Source organism: Stegodyphus dumicola, chromosome 3 (assembly GCF_044657685.1).
Source record: "Stegodyphus dumicola isolate Sdum_Otavi_A_Nest chromosome 3, ASM4465768v1".
Classification (NCBI taxonomy): Eukaryota; Metazoa; Arthropoda; class Arachnida; order Araneae; family Eresidae; genus Stegodyphus; species Stegodyphus dumicola.
Window position 1 is genome coordinate 267929535 of NC_140770.1, and position 24952 is coordinate 267954486.

A 24952-nucleotide genomic window follows, 5' to 3' on the forward strand; every position below is an offset into this window, starting at 1 on the left:
TATCCATGTACACTGCTGAAGTCCTAGCTAGTAACCTTTATCGTCTTACCAAAATGTCGCCAAACTACCTGTTACCATATTCCAAAGATTAGCCAAGATTTGAATAAGAATGTAAGTGTTTTGTTTTTCAAACTATTACGTAACTGTTATTTAATTATTCGATTTAATTAGTTAAAAATCAGTAATATTAATTTGTATTTTAAAGTATGCTTTCTTTTCATATATTGATAATGGTTATAAATATCGATAGTTTCGGAATCTTTTTTTAAAAAAGGGGGGGACTCGAAAACTACCGATTTCCATTTGATGAGTTACTTTGAAATTTCCATCTGTAAAAAATTGCCAAATTGCGCCAAAGTAGTTGAGTTAATAAGTTAAGTGCTTTCAGATTTTATTTCAAAACTAGATTTTTTTTTTTACAGACTGACGAAATGAAAAATTAATTTATTTCGAATTTCGATAACATGTGTGTTACTTATTATTTAATGATTAATCGTTTTGGGTAAAAATATATTTACGGGTGCCCCTTGGCCAAAGTTGGTGATTTTTGGCGGTGCATTTATACCGAGTTTGTGCAATTCTTTGACTTGTTATTTTGGCTTTGTGCACGCAAAAATTGCCGCTACACTAATCCAAAATAATAAGTCAAAGAATTGCACAAACTTAGTATCCATGTACACATCAACCTATTTTTCACTTAAAAAAGAATCAGAGCATTGCACAAACTTGGCATTGCGCACTCCCTTTGTCCATGTTCACATCAATCAATTTTCACTTGAAAAGTCAAAGCAGCACCCAATTCTACACTAGAGCCAAACAAAAAATACATTATTTTAATAAACTACATTTTAAATCCAACAATAAAATAACATAAAAAAGGAAATTCATCTTATGCATCTAAGCACTACACAAAGCAAATATCCACCTGCCTTATTTCGAAATTTCTACGTCTTCAGTCTGGCACACAAAATTCCTTAACAGCATCCAAAACCTTGCTAAAATTATCGTATCGTCTATCGGCGTCGCCACATAAATTCACAAAAATAAGAATCAGAAATATCCTCCGTAGTAACCGACGTTCAACCATACACATTTTCTTTCCTACAAACAGGACGCTTATAATGGCTACTAAGTAAAGCTTCATTTACATACCAGTCAATTAATGCTGTTTTCCCCATTCGTTCCAAATCGTATAGAAACTTCAAATTAATCGTACTATATTCAGCCATTCTACCGTCTAAACCACAAAACAAGCAATGTATTTCCTAACCAACACACGCTACAAGCCCTTACAATTCTTTCCCATCATTCAAAATTTACCGCAACCACGCAACCGATTACGTCATAACAGGGTTTCCATAACATTTAACTACTCAGATTATCATAAATGAAACAACAACCTGTCGATAAATGGAGCAACAACTTGGCAATAAACGAAACAAAACTTCGCGATGATACAAGGGGCACCCTTCAATCTACTCTAACCATCGTTTTGCTGTAGAAAATAGCAATCAAAAAGAATACGTTTTGTTTTTATCATAAAAGGTTACTCTTGGAGGCCCCTAGATGTGTTTGGCAAATTGTTTTGGTGCCAAGAATGGCGCCACGTTTCCGAGATTTCTATTACCCAAAACAACACCGAAACGTGTGTTACAAAAATAACAAAAGTATTACACTTGTGCATTTTTGTCTACATCTGATTGTCTGCGTAGTATAACTGTGTCACATACAATTCTTGTCAGAAGAAATTGACGAGATGACATTTCCCTCTCAACAACGTCCCATATATTCTTTATAGGTTTAAGATCAAGACATCTGGCGACGTCACTTTCCAGGTAATCTTTCACCAGCTGAGCCCTGTGTGGACATGCGTTGTTTAGAAACTCAGGACCAACTGCACCCTTAAAAAGTCGAACATAGGGCCCTAACATCTCTTTTTTTATAACAGTTAGAGAAGCTTTGTCAAACGCATGGAGGAGTGTGCGGTCGTCGAACATAATGTCTGCCGAAACTATTTCACCTCCACCGTAATGATCCTGTTCCCTGATGACAGAGGGATTGTAGTATGTTCCAGGATGTCTCCAGTTACAGGTACGTCGACAATCAGTGTCCAGCCTTAATCTCGACTCATCTGTAAAATGTACGGTGCTTCCTGAAGTCTGGTCCAAAGTTCATGTTGTCTGCACCATGCTAAACACGCTCTCTTGTGAACGGGAAACAAACAGCGGGTTTTTCTGGCATACATCCCTGTTTCGTGAAGCCTTCGGGCAATTGTAGACTGTGAAACTCGAGTTCCAATGACAGTATACAACTCACGTGAGAGCAATAAACCTGTAGCTGTCTTGTGCCGTGGCGTTGAAAGTGCCAAATAACGATCCTCATTCATTGTTGAGGATCTTGATGGACCTTGTCCCTGCTTTCTCAACATGGATCCTATATCCTGAATCTGTTTCTACAAATAAGCACACAATACTTGGCATTATATTGAGCTCTCTAGCCATCTGCACTTGTGATTGATTTGCCTCTAATCTGCCGACAATTCTCCATCTCATTCCGTCATTCATTCGTTTGTGGAATACTTATTCTTTCAAACATATGAATTCTATCACAGCAGCCAACATACAGGATCGATAAATATATTTTTAAGTGTTTTCAAGATATCGTAAACTGAAAACAGAAAAAGTGTGGGAAAGTTCATCGACATACACAGATAGCAAAGAGAAAGATATTTCGAAGTTATCTAAAAGGTTACCGATAGCGGACTTTTCAAAACGTTTGTGCAAACGTGATGACATCACAAATTCGTAAAGTTTGTGGAATACAAAAATAATTAAAATTTTGCTTTCGAAGATTTTGTTGAAGATTTTGCGAATAAACAATTTTCTAATTTGGCTGCCGTATTGCTAAGTAAAGTGATTTTTCTGTGCTGAGCATTTAAGATTATGAAATGCATTGAAAAAGTAAAAGTTAGTGATCTCTTCAGTATTTGACTAAAAATCAAATTTTATAGATATGTAAATGGTTTGGAGATTAAAATTATTACAGCGTTTGAGTTTTTGTGAGAAGCTGAGTAGGAATGTGCTAGAATATCTTAAATTAGGAATTAAACATTCAATTGAATCTTTATAAAACTCAGTAAGCAGCTTTGTGTGCTAGTAAAACAGTAAGAAGAAACATTTTATTCAAATATTCGTATAGTATGTAATAAAAATATTAAAACTTAATTTAAAAGTCAAACAACAGAAATCAGCGTTATATTTTCAAATTTTCACAGGATTAGTTTCGATGGTTTTACGGAACCAACATCCTCAGCTGCCAAAGTACAAATGAACGAGATAAGGTATAGTAATTAGATAAGATAAGAATGACTGGACAACAGTCAAGTTACTGGCGCCATCTGTTGATGAAATGAGAATTAAAACATAATTTCCTTAAAGGCTGAAAGCAAAGAGAGACTGAAATGGGGTCGTAAATAGAACAAAAAGATTTTTTTGAATGTTAAACGCCTCTAGAAAATCTAATTCACCAATGGAAGATGTTTTCTCTTGTTTGACTTCTAAATTGATACTTGTTCGGCGTGTTATTCTATCTTAATTATTAAAACTTAGCTTTTTCAAATGTGGTAAAGAATTAATATGCAAGTTAAGGAGAAACACTTTCCAAAACAATGATATTTCTTCTTCTAGTTCTTTAAAATATGGTATAAAACTGTGAAAATGTTTCTTAGGAAATTCCAATAATTTAGTACCAAATTGTTTTACAGTCAATGAAATCAATTAATTTTACAATGAATACGGGTGATCGTAATAACTTATGACGTATATTTTGAAGTGGGTTAAATATCTTTTAATAGCAAATACATTCTGTAAGAGAAGATTAATCTGTGAGGATAGAATACTGAGGTAAATTAAAACTTTCACGTTTAAAGTTGAACCTTTCAAACACCTAAAAAATTAATCAATATAATCACCTGGTAAAACTGCCGTATTATCGATACTTTAGAAGGCATTGGAGGTAAAAAATAAGGAGTTTAAAGGAAGTTTCCTCTTCCTTAACACGCGGCATTTGATGTAACTTCAAGCACGTCCCGCTAGCAATGGGGATGTCCGAAGTTCGAATCCCGGCGAGGGCAATTCTTATTTTTCATGTTTCCTACCTAAAATAAACCTCATAATTCTACAGAGTTATAGAAAAATACCTGAAAATTGTATGATTTGCAGTAAAATGAATCAAATATACATATAATGATGTTGCGGTTTTTGCGAAAACTTAAAACTAATTCACGCTTGAATCATGGCCGAGAAGTCTCTAGATGAGGACTAGTGCTAAAATTACGAATGGCCTGATGGATAAACATCATTTTATTTTGCACAGAAACAATTATACAGAAATACATTTTTGTTTAAAACTGGTACAATACCAGCCTAAACACTCCCCAGAATGTCCATATACGCAACAAGCCAGGGCAGCGATTGGGCTAAAAATGTCACAGTACAGAGAAATTGCGCGGAAAGAGTGAAACAGTATGCGGCAGAGTGACGCAGAACTGTGCAAAGCGAAATTTTGAAGCGGATGATGCGTTTCATTAAAATTTATCAATATGAAGATCTGTTGCCAATTGATTCAAGTTTAGTAATTTTATTCCGAATTTTATATTTTACATGTACATCTATAAGTGTCCAAAACGTTATCTATAAGGAAATTTCCCCAAAATCTGTTTTATGAAACATGATAATATCACAGTTATTTGCAAATATATTCATGGAACTGAAACATTTTTAAGCTTTGCGCTCGAAATTTAACATTAAAGGATTTCATGCGAATATTCATTTAAATTTTCTCGGATTTCCTAGTAAGTTTTTGCTGAGTTTTCGAAATTTCTTACAATGAATATATGTAAGATACAAACGTCACTTTGGGCTGAACATTTAAAAACAGCATATCTTTAGAATTTTCGAATAAATAGCCTAACGTGCTGGAGATGAAAGTGTTTTATGCCCCACAGTGTTGCCACTGCTCGCTTTGAAATCATTGAATTTTTTAATTAAAAATACGTTCAAGTTCAAGTTACAAAGCATGAAATAGGTAATAAAACAAATTTGTGCTCCCATGTTCTCATATTCGGTGGAGGTCTGCGTTATTTAAACATTTTACGGCTGTAGGTACCGTCGTTTTTTCACAATTTGAGAAACATACAAACGTTCATGCAGATTCCTTATTATTTAATTTCTTTAAATATAATACAGGCTTATAATATTATGTGGCAACAATTTGGAAGTGATTTAGATTTTTAAAGTGATTCAACGCGGAATCCCGTTTTGAGACTAATAGCCAATCTTGCCTAATACCGTTTGGGCTAAAAATCATTTGAATGAAAACAAAGTAGGCCGGAAATGACCGAAGCTACAGTAATACGTAATAGAATACCTTCACTGTAATTCTTAAAAGTGTTTATTTTAAGCGCAATATGGTTAGAAGTTCACAAAACAATAAAGCATTCATTTATTCAAATTTCATTGAAAACGTGTTAATAAGAGAATTTAAGAATTGAAAGGAAACTAACTCATTATTAAAGTACTTCTTTTTAAAAAGAGACATCTTTCGTTTCAGAAAGATGCCTATTTCTTACCTTCTCCTGAATCCTACGGCAGTACGTGTTTGCTCATTCCTCATCCTGGAATTACACTTTGATTATATGTGATAAGTTGAAAATAAGCTTTTGAATGACTCAAAGAGGCACACATTCATACACAGAAAAAAACGAAAATGAATGGTGTAGGAAAATCTGAATTATATATCCAAGTTTTATGAAAATGTTTTGCTTTTACTAATGCTATTTCTCAAGAAACGCCTACGCAGTTAAAATTTCTCAAGAAACGCCTACGCAGTTAAAATTTCTCAAGAAAATCCTACGCCGGTAAAATTTCTAGCGAAAAGACTACCGAACAACTTTCTGAAAAATTCTTTGATATAAAAAAAGGAAATTACGCAAACAATTCCCATGAAATAGAAATGAACTAGAAAGAAAATAATAGATACTTCAAAGCAAAATCAGTTTTCCAAGAAATGCAAAAATTAACTGATATTGGATAGTAACCTCTTTACAGAACTCCGATATTGTTCGACTCGTAAACATTTTGTTGAGAAATAGAATTCAAACCTTCGAACAGTTTGAAGAAAATCTAAATATTAATAAATTTTCTGAGAACTTCTAAAAAAACAAACATTTAATGAAGGTAAAAACTATGAACGCTAGACTTAAAAGAAAATCATCGTCGAAAGTTTTTGTGAGATTGTAAGCAAATTTATAATACTTTGAGGCATAAATAAAAATGTTTTAATAATGATTTGTGTTATTTTATTACTAAGACGTTTAACATTCACCTCCCCCCCCACACTTTTGATAAAAACTAAAAACATATAATACTTATTTACTATAAAGCATAAAAGAATAATTTACGGGGGATAAAATACTTTAAAAGAAAAATAATCCTTTCAATAAAACAATTTTTTTCGTTAATTATACACAAACATACATTTCCCATTTTCCTTCAGGAGTGGTTACAAGCAGTCATGCTGTATCTCTTCTTAATCCGAAATGGGGTTTTACATCTATTTGCTATAAACCCCGTATCTAATAATATAATGATGAATTATATGATGATGAATTTGCATGTATGTATGTATGTTCCTCGTACTGTAAAACAACAACCGTACCTAAAGCCATCAAATCTTGAATAATGTAACCCTTCATACGAACATGTGCATCTGGAATCTCGAATTTGGAATTTGTTTCATATTATCTATTTCATATTTTGTCAAACATTAAAGAATTTTTGATTAACAAACTTTACGATTTTAGGTGGAGGAATGGCAACACTATACAAAAAAAGAGGCGCGAGGGACTGCGTATCGAAAATTCTAAAGATATGCCCTTTAAATATTTTGGGATATTGTTGTTGAATTTACTTTTATGGTTTAACTGTGAAGAACATGATATTTAATAAGTAAAGGCAACACACAAAACGTTAAAATATGTCCCTTTGGGAGTATTATAAAATCTGAAAGCTTTCAGATTTTTTTTTACTTATTGTTTCTAAAACTATAATTTTGTTTTGGTTTAATGGGGTTTGTGGCCACATGTATTTAAGTGTTTATTGGTTGCCTATAGTTGTATACCTTTAAATTCCAAGTGCATTAATTTCTTTATTAGAACTCGGGATCTAAGGAATCTTGCCGAAAATTTGTGTGTGCAAGTAGGCGATATTTTGCGATTTCTCATCAACTTGGAGACTTTTTGGAAGATTCGCGAAAATATATTTTCGAAGCCCTTCGACGGATTCTATCAGAAGTTTCCAGAACTTAATACTTTCTATATGAACTTTTATTTAACTTATATTTAACTTAATATTTTCTACATGATTCTTTCAGAACTTAATATTTTCTGTATGATAATATTTTCTATATCTTTCGAGAGTTTTTTAATGACTTGCCTACCTCGGACAGAGGGAATCAGAAAAGAATATTAGTATGACGTGCGGAAAATGATGCGCACTTTTTCTGAAAGTGTTCTTACTTATAAACCCATTTCATTTCGCTTGGGATTATTTCTGCTTACTAGTTAATGCCAGCTTTTCCACAGCTAGAGGTTTACGTCAGATAAAATGAAAGGGAAGGGAAACGTACGCATTTTGCTTAACGTGTAAATAGCTAAAATAAGATGAATAAAAAATTATTGTGGAATTGGATAGAATTGTGTATAGTCTGGAATAAAAAAATGTCGTATATGTCGTCTTTTTTTGACTTATAAAATGTTTTTTTGTTGAATGTCGCTTTAAATAAAGAGAATATATATTTCTTAATTGCTTGCAATTCAATTATGGAACTGACATCAATGTGATATGCTTGTTTTATGAAGTCTGTGTTTTGTAATAAATAGTACAGTGTGAAAACGCGGTTGTTAAGAATGTCATTAAAAATGTCATGTGTGTTTGTGTGCAGATTCTGAAGGACATGATGGTGGAGATCGATTACGATGCCGATGGCACAGTGTCCTTAGAAGAATGGAAAAGGGGTGGTTTAACCACCATACCGCTTCTCGTTCTCTTAGGCCTGGACTCTGTAAGTATTTAATCATTAATTTTTTCGGTAGCAGTATTCTATTGTATTAAATATTTCTTCCTTCTATTCAATGTAGCTCAGTTGTCCACTGGAGCTGTGGCATATGCTTCGAAGATGGAGCTTACAATAAAACGAATTGCTTCATTCCATGTATATTTGCTGATGTGTAAGGATCTGTGAGTGCAAATCCCACAAGTGTGAACAATACTGCCCTTGCTGTTGATTTGCTTCGGTCTTTGCAATTTTTATAGGAATCTGCAGTTCTGGCCAGAGCGCATCAGAATTTCAAATTCATCGTTCAAAATATGAGATTACATGGAGGTACTACATAGTTAATGTCACATTTAAGAGAAAGGTATTGGATTTTAAAATCACCTAAAACCAATGTGTTCAAGAAAATGTGTTCAAGAGAGAAAATGTGTATAAGAGAAGACATTTCTATTTAATATGAAATATTCAATCACTGTAAGTTATGAATGCGGAAAATTTCATTTCCGACCAATTAAATACACACCACGAGCTTCGCATTAAATAAATTCATCTGCTGAAGTTCATTGAAATGCTAAATTTTTTCGATTGGAGTTTTGGAGAGATTTATTTGCCAAAGTAATTTTTGTTAGAATCCGTACGTAATTTAGATACATTTGTCTTTTGGTAATACCTAAAATAATTTTATTTTCTATCCAATGCAGATTATATAAATCTTTGGTAGAAAAATATACTTTTTCCCTTTGTTTCGTAATTGAATAGCAAGATTTAGTCATAATTGTACCATTGTTTACAAATACACTCATGTCCATAAATTAAGGATAATGCAAAATCAGGCAAAGGAAAAGTTAGAAGCAAAATATATTTGACTTATTTGTAAAGCTTATTTATTAAACAAAAGGTGAAAAGCAAAAAAAGATGCTATATGTTTGATATTATTAAAAAATTAGCGATTTTTTCTCACTGGAGCAAATTACAAAAAAACCTTTTTACAAAAAAACAATATTACATGGTTGTTATGATTGTTAATACATTGTATGTCTCCCAGACGATGCAATACAGTTCATGCTGAGTATCAAATTATCGATCCGATGTTGGAGGATATTACACCACTCAAAACGTAATGCTCTCCGAAGTTCCGGTAGACATGTAGGAGGAGGTTGACGGGCTGCAACTCGTCGGCCAAGCATGTCCCACACGTGCTCTACTGGATTCAAGTCCGGTGAGAATGCTGGCTAGTCCATACGGGTGATATCCTCCGATTGAAGGCATTCGCTTACGATGTTTGCACGGTGAGGACTGGCGTTGTCATCCATAAACGCAAATTGTGCGCCCATGGCGCCCGGAAACAAGCATACATGTTGTTCCAGAATGATGTCTCGATAGATTTGGCTTGTCAGGGTTCCAATTTGAACATGCAGGTCAGTTCTAGATCCCAGAATGATTCCACGCCAAACGAGCACTCCTGCACCACCGTAACGGTGTCGTTCAGTGATGTTTCCTTGGTGGTAACGGGTACCTGGAGCTCTCCATATGAAAGTCCGGCGAGAATCAGACTGCAAGCTAAACCTGGACTCGTCGGAAAACATGACACAAGCCCACTGTTGCGGTGTCCACAGTGCATGCTCTCTACCCCAGGCTAACCGCAGGCGACAGTGAGTTGCAGTAAGTGGAACGCATCCGACAGGTCTACGAGCATATAGACCAATCTGCCCTAAGCGTCTGTACACGGTCTGCCTTGAAATTGTCGTACCAGTGGCTAAAGAGAGCTGACGAGACAGATCTGAGGCTGTGCTCCGCCTGTTTCCTTTGGCAGCAACTGCCAAATACCGGTCCTCATTCGGCGTTGTAACTCTGGGGCGACCTGTGCTGTAACGTCTACTCACATTACCATCATCTTCGAATCGTTGCCAAAGCCTGGAGATGACACTCTGGGCAATTCCAAGTTCGTCTGATACTTCCAGTTGGGTACGCCCACATTCCAGACGGCCGATAATTCTACCACGTAAAAAATCATCCAAATGCGTCCTTGTGTCATAACTATTCGGTTATTGCACTGAAATGCTTATAAAGCGCCTGCGAACAATTTTACTTCTTTGCCTGTATTCCTTATATATCACCCTCTTACACTCTCGTCATTGTGACGTATCATCGGTGTCATCTGGTTACTTCCTGAAATTTGCATATGATTCTTGAAGATGTGTGTAGTGATTCTACAGGTGATATATTTATTTTAGAGTTCGATTTCCGCGTGACTCCGAATTATCCTTAATTTATGGACATGAGTGTAGTATCATCAGAGGAGATCCAAATTTAAGAAAGGAAATTGGAATGCATTTGGTATTCAAGATAAAGCCGACACGATGCTTGACAGATAGATGATCAACATCCTTATATTTGTATTTAATGTTTACAGAGTGTGATGTTACTTTTTGTAAAAAAATTTTTAAGTTGATTTATATTTGGTTTCATTTATAGATACTGAAGCATATGTTTTCGAGAAATGTTTCAGTTAAAAAAAATATACTTCACCCTTTCCCAAATTCAAAATATAGATTATGTCCGTAGACATATTCGTAAAATATTATAACACCGTGTCCATGAAACCATGCTTTATATATACACTATACCTTTATTTACGTAACCGTTGGCTGTAGACATGTTTTTTTATTTAGAACAATCCAGTCGGATTGTTCTAAATAAAAAAACATTTTCATGTTTTGGGCTTTTTCAGGTTATCAAAAGAAAATTTTTCTTCTTACAAATTTTACAAAAATTAGGAGGTCTAATTTTTTACATAATCCCCGGTCCTTGTACCTATGTTTTGTAAGATTTTGTGCTCTTTTAAAAATATGTGTAAAACATTAAACTCTCATACCGAAAAACATTTGGCCGAGATAATTAATTTTAAAATTTTAGACTATGTTTAGGGTTCTTACACATATTCCATACTCACTATTAATTATAATTAAGATTCGTACACAAACTAAAGGCTCAATTTTTGCATTTGTATATCAGTTTAGCAAACCAGTAGATATTTCCAGGATCATACGGCGGGGAGGGGAGCAGACTCCAGTACTGACTCAAGCAAACGTGCAACATTACTCTTATACGTTAAACATGAAAAATATTTCTAATTTTATGAATTTTGTGTATGTTTACTGTACTGTGATTCTATATATTAATAAAACTGTGTGCTGTAAATCTTAGCCCATTAATACATTCTGCATACGGAAAATTGCTTTCTTCAAACTTAACTTTATATAGAAAAAATGTGTTGTATAATTCAGATTAGGAAAGTATGCATAATTTAAACAAATCTAATTGTATTTGTGTTTAATGAGGAAAAAAATAAATGTTAACTGACAATATTTTATAACTGTTAATAAGTGCGCGATAAAATTATTTTTTCATAAAAGCTGATGATATTGCCTGAGACAATGCCAAATGCAACTTTTCAAAATTTTGCGTTAAGGACAGTAGAATTTTTCATTGCCTCTTATACAGTATTCTGTGCTTTTTTCGTTTGGCTCAGTATTTATTGCAAAATCAGACAGTTCCTACGCCATTTTTTAATAATTTTTTTAATTTCTTTTAAATTAAAGGCTCTTTTATCTACTTTATTATCACTTCTTTTACTGTCTGCTGGTCTTATAAGATATTATAGTTATATACCCGTTCGTCAAGAGTATACTTATTAGTAAAATACTTTTAGCGTCTGACAACTTACGTATTACTTGGTTGAATATTTTTTCGGCGTATCATATGTAAGAGAATTATAAGCTAAAGAATGGTATACACATTAATGAATCACAAAAGAAGTTAAAGTTAACTCGCCTTGATAGTGAGTGCAACTAAAATATTCTCACAAGTAATTTATTATTTGTCAAATGTTAAGAGTATGTTGCTAATACAGTAAAACCTTGTCGAACGCGGATTTACTGAATTCTATTCCGCATATAAGCGTTATATTAATTAATATTTCCATTTAATTCGTCCAACATTTGAATTTCATTTATACGGGATTCATCGTTAAACAGGGGGAGCATCCACCTCGAATTATTCTAATTTATTTCCTAACCGATCCCTCAGCAAAAGCCGACAAAGATGACAAAAATCCCAAATTTTGAAATTAAGTATCTTGCTCAGTTTCTGTCTTACTTAACCTTTTATTTTTTATAATGCATATAAATGTTTCTTAAACCTAACTATAGGGACTTTGGGAATTTATAGCATAAATATTTGCGTTGTTTGAAATATTTTTGCATCTGGAAGCATATGTTAACGACCAATTGTGACGAAAATAAAGGCTGCTTATTGACATGGTGGATATAGTTTTGTCTTGATATTATTCATGCCTTATTGCTCTTCAGTTTGCTGACTGTGTTATGCTAAGTTTGTTCTGACTATTTTATGCTAAGCTTATCGTTATGTCCGTTATGCTTTGTTGTTTCATTTAATTTGTGACGTATTTATTGTTTATTTTAGATTCTTATTGATCTTTTTATCATTAATTTCAAGTTATTTAAAATTAGCAAAGTAACAACCTTGTGTTTGGCGTAAATTTAGTCACGATTTCAATCGATTTCAAAGGACAAACAGCTACAGGCAAACCAGAGCACAAGGGCTCCATTCCCTGGTAGTTCGTAACCACCTTACACAGATTAAGTGTCCAAGCCTGACAGGGCGCCACTCCCATCGGCCAACCCAGGGGGACTTCACATGTCAGACATCGTCCTTAAGGTAAACAGAAACAGATCCCTGTTTATCAGAATTAAAGTAATCTGCAAGATTGGAAAGAAGATACTTAGATACTTAGTTGTAATATACTGAGTTTCTACTGCACTGTGGCAGTACTTCCCAGTAACAGGAGAGATATCTCGAAGGAACATAGCTTTAAAGGAAAATCAGGTAGGTCCTGTAGCAGGAGATCATCAGAAGAGGTGGAAAGCAGTGGTCGCTGCGGTCATATTTATACCCTACGGCAGTAAAGCGAAAAAGAAGGTACAGCCACCTGTCGGCAAAAATAGTAACGAAATTGAAAAATTAAGCTAACAGAATTTTAAAAGCTTTAGGAAAGACTGCATTAGACTTAAAATCGTTAACTAAACAAGATAAATCTTTGCAAATGTGAATAGCTTTAAATAAATCCAATTCACCAATTGAAGAAGCTTTCTGAATAATTTTTGCAGACGCAAATTTAAAATTTGCTAATTTTAAATGAAAAAATTCTCAACCTGTCTTCTAATGATGGATTTCATTCTCAGAGTACAATACATACGCAGTGGACCTGCTTTGTAGGTATACAATTGGAGCTAAATAAAAAAGTTTTCCGTTTTGTCTTTTTAATGCCAAAACAAGCTCTGGCATTTTATCCTTCCTCAAAGATGGAAATGTGTTACATTATAAACATTTACAGTTAAATTCCAAAACTTTAACAATGATCTGTACTCAAATAATAACCACGTTAAACTCCCAAATGATCAAATAATGATAGCAGTTTTCTCCATGTAAATTTCCAAAACTAGTCATTTATTTCAGCTGTTTTCGAGAAATTGTTAAATTACATGTAAAAATGTAATCTTCTTTTTTCCGATGAAATGATGTTTGTGCCATTTAACCGTTAAAAAAACTACTTTCACTTTTCCACACGGAATACAAAATACCAAACGATTTTTACTCAAGGTCCTACTCGGAAAAAGAAAATTTAAAAGCCTTTACAGAGTAACAAAGAAAGTAAGTATTTCAAAACCAAATTGCTCAAAAAATTCTTCGAAAGTGTATGATGGTATAAAATAGCCATTTTGAAATGAAGAAATTGTTTCGCATTCTAGTCAAATACTCCGGCGAAACGTGAACTTTAATATTAGCCATCTGTAGAATTCGGTAATTATTGAGTAAAGGGCTTTTTCCTTTCAAGAGAGGTTTTAGAATCTTTTTCTACTTCAACCATGACACAATGTAGCTCATATTCTCACAAGATAAACAATCTTTCCTTGTATTAGAAGTGGTTCTCATTATAAAACTTGAGTTCCTCTTTCTCTTTTGAAGAACGATTGTTTGACATTAATGAGGTGGGATTAGACAATACGATGTTCTAGTTTAGAGAAGGCGGTACCCAATTGCTCCGACCTTTCATGAGGTATCGAAATTCGAAAGGAATTTTCTTCCCGGCTAAATTTTAGAATAAAGGTTAAGTGAATCTTCCAGATACATTTGAAAATTTGAGGCAAAATGTTTTCTACAATACTAGAGGAAGGAATAATATAATATGGCAGTTTGGTATTGATTCCTCAAATTAATATCATTTGCTTTCAAACCACCATTTCGATCAAGTTTTATGAAAGACTCATTAAACTTACAGATTTTCGAAGCTGATTTCCAGGTTTTCTCCTGATTTATCATCCTTTGCGTACTGACTATTGTCTTTACAGCTGCGAAATTTTTCTTGTATTTCCCATTTTATGAATAATGTGCAATCTCTGATCCCACATATTACTCAGTTCTTTAAGTTTTTTAATTTCACTGTACGAACTGTGAACTTTCGAATTATTTTTGACCATTCCTCTAAACTATTACATTGTTGATACCTAATTGCATTGTGTAAAGAACGCGATTTGGTGTAGTTAAACGTATTATTCCTATTTTGTTAGTTCTTAGCCAGCTGCCGTGAAATCAAATCAATGTTTTACTTGAAAATTTATCCGTCGCTGCTATAATACATGTATAACCTAGTACGCCTATTCATTTATTGAAATTCTCAGAATCTTTCTATATAATTTAAGGCCATTAAAACACTGTAATATATTGTAATATGGGAGTGTGCTGCAACCTGAGCGATAATAATCGGGCTTGTGGTTAATGCGGCACACCCAGCACAGATCAAAACAAAAATGCAGTTAAAAACTTTAAATTCAAAATTCTCGTTATTGCTCTATTGCCATTTATAAAGTTCATCAAATCCTTTGCGAATCTAAACTCTTTCCTGCAACAATAGAATTCCTTTATGTTACCATGTTTTTCCTTAACATGTCTCAATAATGCGCAGTCTTCGACGAAATGTCGTGCATTGCCTTCATTATTACAAAAATTACAAACACTATTAATTTACAAATTAAATCTTTTCAGGTATGCCGGGAAGCGCTCGTGTCCAGTAATTATTTTATGATAATCAAAATTACGTATCATTCTCATATTTTTAGACACTTCAAAGTTCAACAAATAATCTTTCTTTTTTCCCGAAATGTTCCATTTCTCTTTCCAGCAGTCATGATAGAAATCCTTGATTTTATCCTCGATTTTACCAGTAACAATATTTTTTTATGCCTAAATATCGAACGCATCCCCGGCATTACCCATAGCAGCCTGTTTGGCCAATATGTCGGTCCTCTTATTGCCTATAACACCAATATGAACTTTCGACCAGTTAAATTTTACTTCATGTATGTAAAGAGATCTTTTATACGTGAGACCAAAATATTAGTGTTATTAGCATATTCTAGTGCTTCCAGATAATGAGTCTTTATATATATATGTATACATATTAATATATCTTTTACAGACAGGTTTTCATCAATCAATTTAAGAGCAAATATGATAGCAGCCAATTCAGCTTGAAAAACCGAATTGTAAGGTTCACGTCTAATTTTGCCATGGTCTGTTACCAAACAAGTAAACTACGTACGCTGCACCAATTTCATTGTCATAACCCGAACCGTCAGTAAATATACAAATAAACTGTATATTAACGCTATATCAAATAAAATTTCAAATATATTTGGTATGACACTGCTTTAGTAGCTTGCTCAGTTAAACACCATGATCAGCTAATCGGAAGTTTTAAGATTAGAGTCCTTAGAATCTTGATTTCATTTGAAATTATACTTAACTTTTCTTTGATGCAATACTTTCCTAATACACTTCTCAACTAAGTTAGTTAATACACTCTATAACAAACGCAGTCATATGATCGATTTATATTCCGCATCAAAATTATATTAAGCAGGACCCTGTTATATGAAGTACAACAAAACAAAGGAACAAATATCTTAAAAATTCTACTTTTCTATAACTTTTTGCAAATTTTCGAAAGGCGAAATCTCTCATAGCGAAAACCATTTACAAATAAAGGGAAAAATACTGCAATCGAACCTTCGTTAACGACCGCGGCACTTAGGCGCGCATTCCTATTGATGAACAGCTCTTGAATCCAGATCGTAGAAGCAAGTGAGGAATGAGGACGGATCTTAGAAGCATTTCCGCCATTTATTATTCTTTGTTAATAGACATAAATCCTTGGTCATGTTAATTTCCGTTTACAAGAAATTCAACTCATTACAGAATATTTTTTACGATCATAGCACATTTATGTGTTATCATTGTAAGGTTTATCCTAAGTTTTTAACAATTTTTAGTTAAAGCTACTTTCCTGTCTCTTCTAATCAGCTTACAATTTCCTGCCAGACTGTATTTTTAGAATCGCGGTTAATGCAGATGACGAAATGCGGTACTTAAGTCGAAGTTCCACTCACTTCGTTAGAGAGCCAGAGATTCTGACTAGCGCGCGTTTGCCTTTTGGCTACACTCTCTCTAAGCTATTACTACGCTCGACCATATTTTGGGCCCTTGATAGCTTCGCCGTTTACTTAACATTTAGGGGCCAACTCCGCTTACCAGTGCTCGAGGTTCCATACACATAGCTTAAGAGAAGAGGTTGGAACCTTATATCAAAAAATGAGGTTTACAAGAAAATCTGATATTTACCCTTGGTGAAAGACTCGAGCGAATAAAAAGACTGCGTATAGACAGTCGGCAACCAGCAATGCTACTTCTTATCATGTTCAATCAGATTAAATTCAGGAGCAAAAGGCATACAGATCAGCCATACATTTCAAACTGTTCTCATCTTCTAATTTATCTGAAATTAATTATATCTTACAAGAGCGAGGGAGCACACAAGTAAAATTTTGTGAAGATAGCACTTATCGTTTTGATTCTGTGGGTGTGCCTAAAGTGGCACACTGATTGAATAGAGCTTCGAAAAGAGAGCTGAAACGAGCATTGTTGTCAATGAACCGACCGATGAGATGCAGAGAAACAAAGAATACAGACTCTCAGTTGTCCTAGATTATCGGTGAGCCCGGTCTGGGCACACCTAGGGTTCGCCGTTTGATTTTAGGCAAGATTTCAAGGTAAAAATTTAAAACTAATATAGAATAAGGAGATTAGCATACAGCCAACAAATAACATAGAAATTTCTCTTCAAACAATTCCTTTTATACCCTAAAAAAGTCTGGAAGATTTCTTTGAAAAATGAGGGTCTTAAAAAACTAAACATGGCTGAAATATATGGACTGGTTTGTGTTGAACTGCCATCTACTATAAATAAAGAAGGTTCAGAGTAACCTATAAATCCGTGTCCTTACTGGACACACTGTGCCGCAAAGGGTTAAAGGGAAGAATTTGGGGCTACAGTAGTAAAAATTTTATTTAAAAGTGTTAGGTATTATTCTGTATATATTCCAGTGTCAGTTAAATATTTCCAGTTTCGAAGAGATGTGGACGATCGCCAAATATTAAACCGCCCACCATTACACGAGAGTTCCTGTTTCTTATGCCAGATGAGAACTCCTCGATTATTAGGCTTTGCACTGAATCACGATTTATTTGTAAAAATATCGAATCGCCATTGCTCAAGATCTTCGCATGTATTTACATCCAGCTCTACTCTGTTTTTCAATAACGTCAAGCTGTCAGATGTACATTTGTGAAGATGGGACATACAATCCTGGCTGAGTTCTCTCTCTCTCTCTCACTGAGAATGTCTACTATAGTTAGTTCAGTTACGTTTACGTCGACCATGTAGCCAACAGTTTGTGGCAAATAACAATCCGTTCTTGGTGTAGATATTCATCTGGGATCTTACTCCTTATCCTTCTTGTATTTTTCAATTGATTTCACAATCTGTTTATAAACAAGAAAATTTCGGTAGCCATCAGAACAATTTTCAAAGCTGAAAATTCTTGATGTAATACGGCTGAATATCTCTTAGAAAAAAAATCAGAAATACGAGTATTATGCTCAAAAAATATCGAGTGGTGACTTTTAAAAGAATTTTCACCTTTCTCTATGTTTGTTCTTTTTATAAAGAGAAACAGCACTAATTATAGTACGCTACTTTAGAATAGGGACATCAAAGCCATTTCTCCCCTGCCCAAACCATATCAACAACTGCTGCGAAAAAATGTTTGGGTCGTCTTATTAGCTAAAATTCCTTAATTTTCTCTGTACGATGATGAAGACACAGCTTACGATCGTAAATAGGGAAGAGTTGCTACGACTTTGAATTGCCTATTTTAAAGTGACAGGCTACAGTATTTAGATGATCCGTGATCAAATTTCTGATTTTTCACGTTTTTAAATCTGATGGTTTCTGTATTAAAGCTTGAACTAAAAACGTTTAAACGGTACGTTTTCCTCTTTCTTTCCTAAGTCACTCTTTAAGTTGAAAAAAAAAATGTGAGGAATTTTCGCATTCCTCATGCGTGCGTTTCTGGTGCAAGTTGTTAGCTTATCCAAGGTAAGCAGCTGAAAGATTGTTGATTTAATTTTCAGGAAGAGTTTAATTGCTTTTTTTTTTCACTTTTCCTTCATCGAAAAACTGAGTAGTCTGTACAACCTTAAAGACAGTCTCACCTGTTATGATTATAGGGCAAATACATCAGTAATCATAATTGATACGATTGGTAAAATTAAATGTTCATAAATATAACCCTCCATATACACTGCAACATCTTACAGTGATATGCAGTCACTTACTTTCTAGTATAATGTGTCTATCTGACGCTTCTTGAATTTCTGTGCAAATATTAACTGTAACAGACCATCCGTTAAACTCCATTAATGTTTTTCTATTTTCAAATCTACTTTCTAAAATTTTAGAGTGGTATTTTCGTTTTGTTTTATACACATGATTTGATTTCGTAAAAGGTTTTCATAAATATTTTTAATAATGTAATTTGTGAGGCATTATTAATTACCTACATTATCTGCTGACTGATTTCATTTTATTTACAGAATGTTAAAGATGATGGTAACCACGTATGGAGACTAAAGCACTTTAACAGACCTGCTTACTGCAATCTGTGCCTCAACATGCTGGTTGGATTGGGAAAAAAAGGCCTTTGTTGTATCTGTAAGTAAAACAATTCTTTGCCATGTAGAGCTTGATGTTCTTGTTTCTTCCATCCGTCGTTATGATTTAAATGTAGGCAGTAATAACGCAAACTGTCTTATTAGAGCTAGAGAAGCCTATAACGTGGCTTCGAGAGGGAGGAACACGCTCTGTCTCACAATCCGAATACCTCAGCTTAAGTACTCTCAAAATATTGTTTACTGTATATTTCTGTGAGGTTTGCAAGAATGTGCATCAATGTTGACATCGAAGGTAATTTTTATTTCATAATATATAATGTGAACAGAAATCGGAGACGTTATTAAAAGAAAAAAAAAATACGTATTCTCTAACATATATAACGTAATGTTCCCAAAATGTTAATACTGAAATTCTTGTTGTTGTTGCTAATGCTCGCTTGTATGTTCCCATGAATTTCATATCTCCTGCTGAAAATAAATTAGTGACTATACAATCAAGTATAAACGTAATAAACCACTGGGAATCGCTCTCACGGTGACTAAACCATTAATGTACTGTCCGCAATTAGACAGATCGAAGAAAAACTGTTAAGTAACCAGCGAGCACTTGTCAGGAACAAAGACGTTATATTTAATCATGTTAATGCCAAACCTTTGTCTTGGGAAGTTTTACCTTCCCCCAGTATATTACCTAAGCCTTACTTCTTCGAACTATTGTTCTTTTCGATCGTTCCAAGAATCTTTGTCCATTCAAATCTTTGATCACGCGCAAGATGTGAAAAACGTGTTAGAAAATTTTTTTAAATTCTAAACCAGGGGATATTTATAGAAGAAAGATTAGCCTCTTCAAAGGTGGATGGGAAAAGATATATAATGGCAATAACCTGAATACGTTCGAATGAAAAAGCTAACAAAAGAAAACCGAGAATGAATATAACTCGCTTCTCAACTTCCGTCAATAAATCATAGGTTTGGAAAGCAGCGGAACAGCTGTAAATGTTGATTAAATTTCGTGTAGTTCGTAAAATAATGAAGTGTGCTTAACTGTCTGCTGAGTATCAGTGATGAAGTAAAACTCTTTGGCTGTCGCACTTTAATTAAATTTGAGCATTTACTTATCATCTCACATGTCTGGTAAGTGGTTTTCATGAAATAGCATTTGACATGAAAGGTATTTTTATAATCCTCCATTTTACATAATCAAAATACGCTGCGTGAATATCCGATGAATTTTAAAGTCTATGGCTTACATAAAATTATTTCTTTCTCAGTCTCTCGTTGCTTAAAATATAACGTCGTTCAGAAATTATTGCTTCACAGTTTAACAGGAATTTAAATATAAATTCCTTAGAATTTAAATATAAATTCTTTAATACTGAATTCTATGGCTTACGTGAAATTATTTCTTTCTCAGTCTCTCGTTGCTTTTTTAGCATTTTCCCGGATATGTTTAGCTGAACACAGGTAGTTCGACCTGGGATAGACTTACCAGACGAAAGGATTGGCTTCGTGGGCGTTTCTGTGATTTTCTTCATGTTTACTTTCATTCCACTTTTCTTAGAAGCTTCTCCACGAAGGCATCCCTCTTCTTAGGCAGCTAACTCTCGAATGCTTTGCCATAATTATATAGACCAAACCAAATCAAACAATTTTTCTTTTTTACCAAAAGGAACCGGCAGAACCTCTGCGCACATCCGGAAATAATATCGGAGAAGAGAACTAGAGACATTCTGGAATTTCATTCAGTTCTTTTATATGATAAGTTCAGTTCAAGCAAAACAAAAACAAACGTTTTTTAGATATAGTACTACTTTATGCAAAAGTGAAATATATGTGTTTTTTTTCCAAAGATCTCCATTTTTTTAAATCAAATTGAAATTTGTGTCGTTTAGTGTTAAAGTTTGAAAAATATATTACGTTATGTCGAATGCTATGGCGGTCAGAGGATAACTATATACCTTAAAATCATGAATCAAACTTGAGTCAACCGTTCGCACGTTTCAATAAACATTGGAGTAATAATAATGGTCTCAATCCTTAGACCTGACCTAATATCAATTGTTGTTCTGGCACTTTATCACTAGGGCAGGAATTAGTTTTTGTTTTTTAGGAAAACTGCCAAGTGTAGGATGAAAAAAATTCTCAGATGCCTTCCTTCTTAACTGTGAGTTAGTTCACTGTTGTATTTTACTGTCTCGTAAAATTTTTCAGTGTAATTCTATGAGATTGTTCCTATAAAAAAAGGTCTGTTTGATCATGTTTTATAGTTAACACAATTCTATCTCTGTAGCGTAATGAAGTTTAATCCTTTGAACGTTTTACGTGTTCAGGTGCTAAATATGTGAAATAAGGTGATCGTTGCTCAACACAAAATGTATGTTAGTTAAGGTAAAACGATTTGTATAATGAATATAATGTTATTTCTTCACTGTTTTGTAAGAAACGACATTTCTTCTTTTCGCTCAACAAGACTATGCGGGAATTTCTTAAAAGCGTAAATTAGCTAATATTTAATCTTATGTATTCAGGAAATTAGCCTTGTGTAACTTAAAACACAGATATTTTCAAGCTAGAATTACTATTTCCATTTTGAATAGATTGGTATACAAAGGTTGGTTCTGCAAATGTTATGCTATGTATCATTCAATGAATAGTTTCGTCATCAATGACTTTAATTGAAAGGTGATTTTCATAAATGACAACTTCCTTTGAGAAGTTTCCGTCAATAAATCATAGGTTTGGAAAGCTGCGGAACAGCTGTAAATGTTGATTAAATTTCGTGTAGCTCGTAAAATAATGAAGTGTGTTTAACTGTCTGCTGAGTATCAGTGATGAAGTAAAACTCTTTGGCTGTCGCACTTTAATTAAATTTGAGCATTCACTAATCTTACATGTCTGATAAGTGGTTTTCATGAAATAGCATTTGACATGAAAGGTATTTTTATAATCCTCCATTTTACATAATCAAAATACGCTGCGTGAATATCCGATGAATTTTAAAGTCTATGGCTTACATAAAATTATTTCTTTCTCAGTCTCTCGTTGCTTAAAATATAACGTCGTTCAGAAATTATTGCTTCACAGTTTAACAGGAATTTAAATATAAATTCCTTAGAATTTAAATATAAATTCTTTAATACTGTAAAGCTTGCTTTCAGAGCAATTATAATCAAAATTTAAAGTAATCAATTCACGTTAAACATCTAAATTACGAAATCTGTTTATTTTATCCGTGAATAATTTCTGAGTTATTTCATTTTTGGCGCAAAGGTAACATTATTGCAAATAAAGTCACAAATAATCACTTGAGTTATTTGATATCACTTATATTCCACTGTCAAAGATGTAGAGGTTCAGTTTCAGCATGAATTAAAACGTATTATACGATTTATTTGTTGTTTGACTTCTGAATTACGTATTATACGAGTTAATATTTTTCCAATAGTTTTGGATTTTAAGTTTAGCTGTGTACATTCCGAAGTGTTAACAAAAGTAAACGTTAACAAAACTTAACAAAAGTAAATTTAAAACGTTAACAAAAGTAAATTTATATTACTTACATATCAAATTAATCGCTCGTTATTCAATTCTACTGCGAAGATTGTCTCATCAGAGGCCGGACGGTAAAGTCGCTAAACATTGGTAGTTCGACCCGTATTTAAATCCCTGTAAATGTGCTAGCTGTAGAGTGTTTCCATTTTCCTCCTCTTAGATAACATTGGATGAGCCGCCTAAACGGTATAGTGGTTAGAGCAGCCGACTGCGATACCAAAGGGCCCGGGTTCGAATGCCTGAGAAGGCACGGCTGTAACTGTCCGCCCCTTCATAGGAGGCAAAGGAAGCCCACCTATTAGGTGCTTCCATAATAAAGTGACTACCGCTTTTGGTCTTATTAGTGGTCAACGTCTATATGATGAATTGTGCCCACCATTGGAAAAAAATTAACATGGATGAGCCAGTTTCTTTTAGAAGTTCTTCCAAGAAGGCATACCCCCTTAGGTATATAGATCTCTTATGCCTTGCCTAAATCACGAAAAAAGGTATCCCTTGCTGAAACTGGATTTAAGAATGAGCTGTTTTAATAAACTCGCTTGGGAAATTGTCCATGGGAACTACATGTAGATGTTTACAACTGAAAAAACTATGAACCAAGATTAAATAACATTTTTGTTTATAATATCTTTCGTCTGCATGGTTGGTAACAGGATAAAGAATTTCAAAAATGAAGCGAAACCGTAAACGTAACTTAGTTTACCTGTAAAATGGTTTAGAAAAGAATTTTTTTAACGGAACTTATTTCAATAATATTAATTGTGCAATATATGGAATTAAATGTTTGCAAAATTAAATGCTTATAAGAAAGCATCGTAGGGCTAGGAAATTCGAAATTAGATTCTTTCAGAACCAAAGATTATTGGAACGTGATTATCGTGTATGATGACGAAATTGCATACATTTTCTGTGCTAAATGTTATTTGACTACGAAAATTATTCATCCCTTTATATATTCATGATGTATATTTCCTGTTCTGTATGTTCCCGTCTGTTTTCGACGAAATTTCTAAGGAAAGCATTTCTATATCTTTCTGTGTTCAAGTTCGAGGATGGCTCGGTTTGATATGTAAAAACATTATTTCCCAGCCATCTTGGAAGTATCACCGATCGGAACACCAAACACATGCTTTTGCTGCAGCGTTCTTGACATTCCTTGAAAGATTGGTATAATGGCTCTTCAATTATCTGTTATAGACTGCCCGTCGTGTCGATTTGGATAGCTTGAATTGTCTGAAAATCCATAGAACACTTTTGATAAAAGAGAAGGGGAGATAGGGTGAGAAATCTGAAAAATAAAATGGTTGTGTCATGACAAAGAGTTTTGATCAGAAAAGCCCAGACTCTTTTCCTCAAAATGTGGCATCGCTCCAAATCGTTAAAAAATCATCCATTTCGGCTGCGCTACAACGTGAGCTACCCTATCTCAGTGGATGATATCCTGTTCATTTTTCTTATAGAAAGTCAGTTAATAGTCTTTAAATAGCCATATTGAATACTTCTTTAACTTTCCTAACTTTAATGCAGGAATATTAAAGTAACCCTAACTTTTAATGCAGGAATATTGTAAAATAGCTGACTTAGAACATGAGATGCTGCTGAATAAACAAGTTTAAGGGTTTCTTCAAAAACCTTCAAAAAATGGTGATTTCGGATTTATGCATTTTCAAATTCTCTACACTTTTATCTTTCTAAAAATACCATTCTTTAATCTCAATGAAAATTAGAACTGTAAAAAATCTAGTTTTAATTTCTCATTGAGTGCTTTGATAAATGAGGCTTTTTACATAAAAACGCGTTTTTCTCCAAACGTGATTTTTTTATACTCGATGGACCTTTTCTCAAGAACTACTGCTCACAGGTATCTAAAATTTTTATGGCTTATTTATTCGGTTTCCTAATATTTACTGAAATGAGCTTTTTGTGATAATCTAAGAAAAAAAATTATTATTATTTTTTTTTTTTTTTTTTTTTTTTTGTGTGTGAGAAAAGTGCTAAATTTTACTATGCCTAACAAAATATTCTGTAAATTACTCTAAAATTCAAAATGTTTCAAAAGCTCATTTCAGTATAATTACATAGGTATACTTTAATTACACAAAACATTTCAAGCGTGTATCTACAGCAGATGTTGAGA

The 24952-nt window shown here is 33.7% G+C and overlaps 1 protein-coding gene across 3 annotated transcripts in view; it reads left to right on the forward strand.

Moving 5' to 3' along the window:
• Window positions 1-24952, forward strand: part of Dgk (diacyl glycerol kinase 1) — a 911622-nt gene that overhangs the window by 796231 nt on the left and 90439 nt on the right. For all 3 annotated transcript variants that reach the window (XM_085814117.1, XM_085814118.1, XM_085814119.1), the window contains 2 exons: window positions 8002-8121; window positions 19186-19303. In XM_085814117.1, the coding sequence (XP_085670243.1) occupies window positions 8002-8121; window positions 19186-19303 (238 nt within the window). The remainder of the gene's footprint in view (window positions 1-8001; window positions 8122-19185; window positions 19304-24952) is intronic.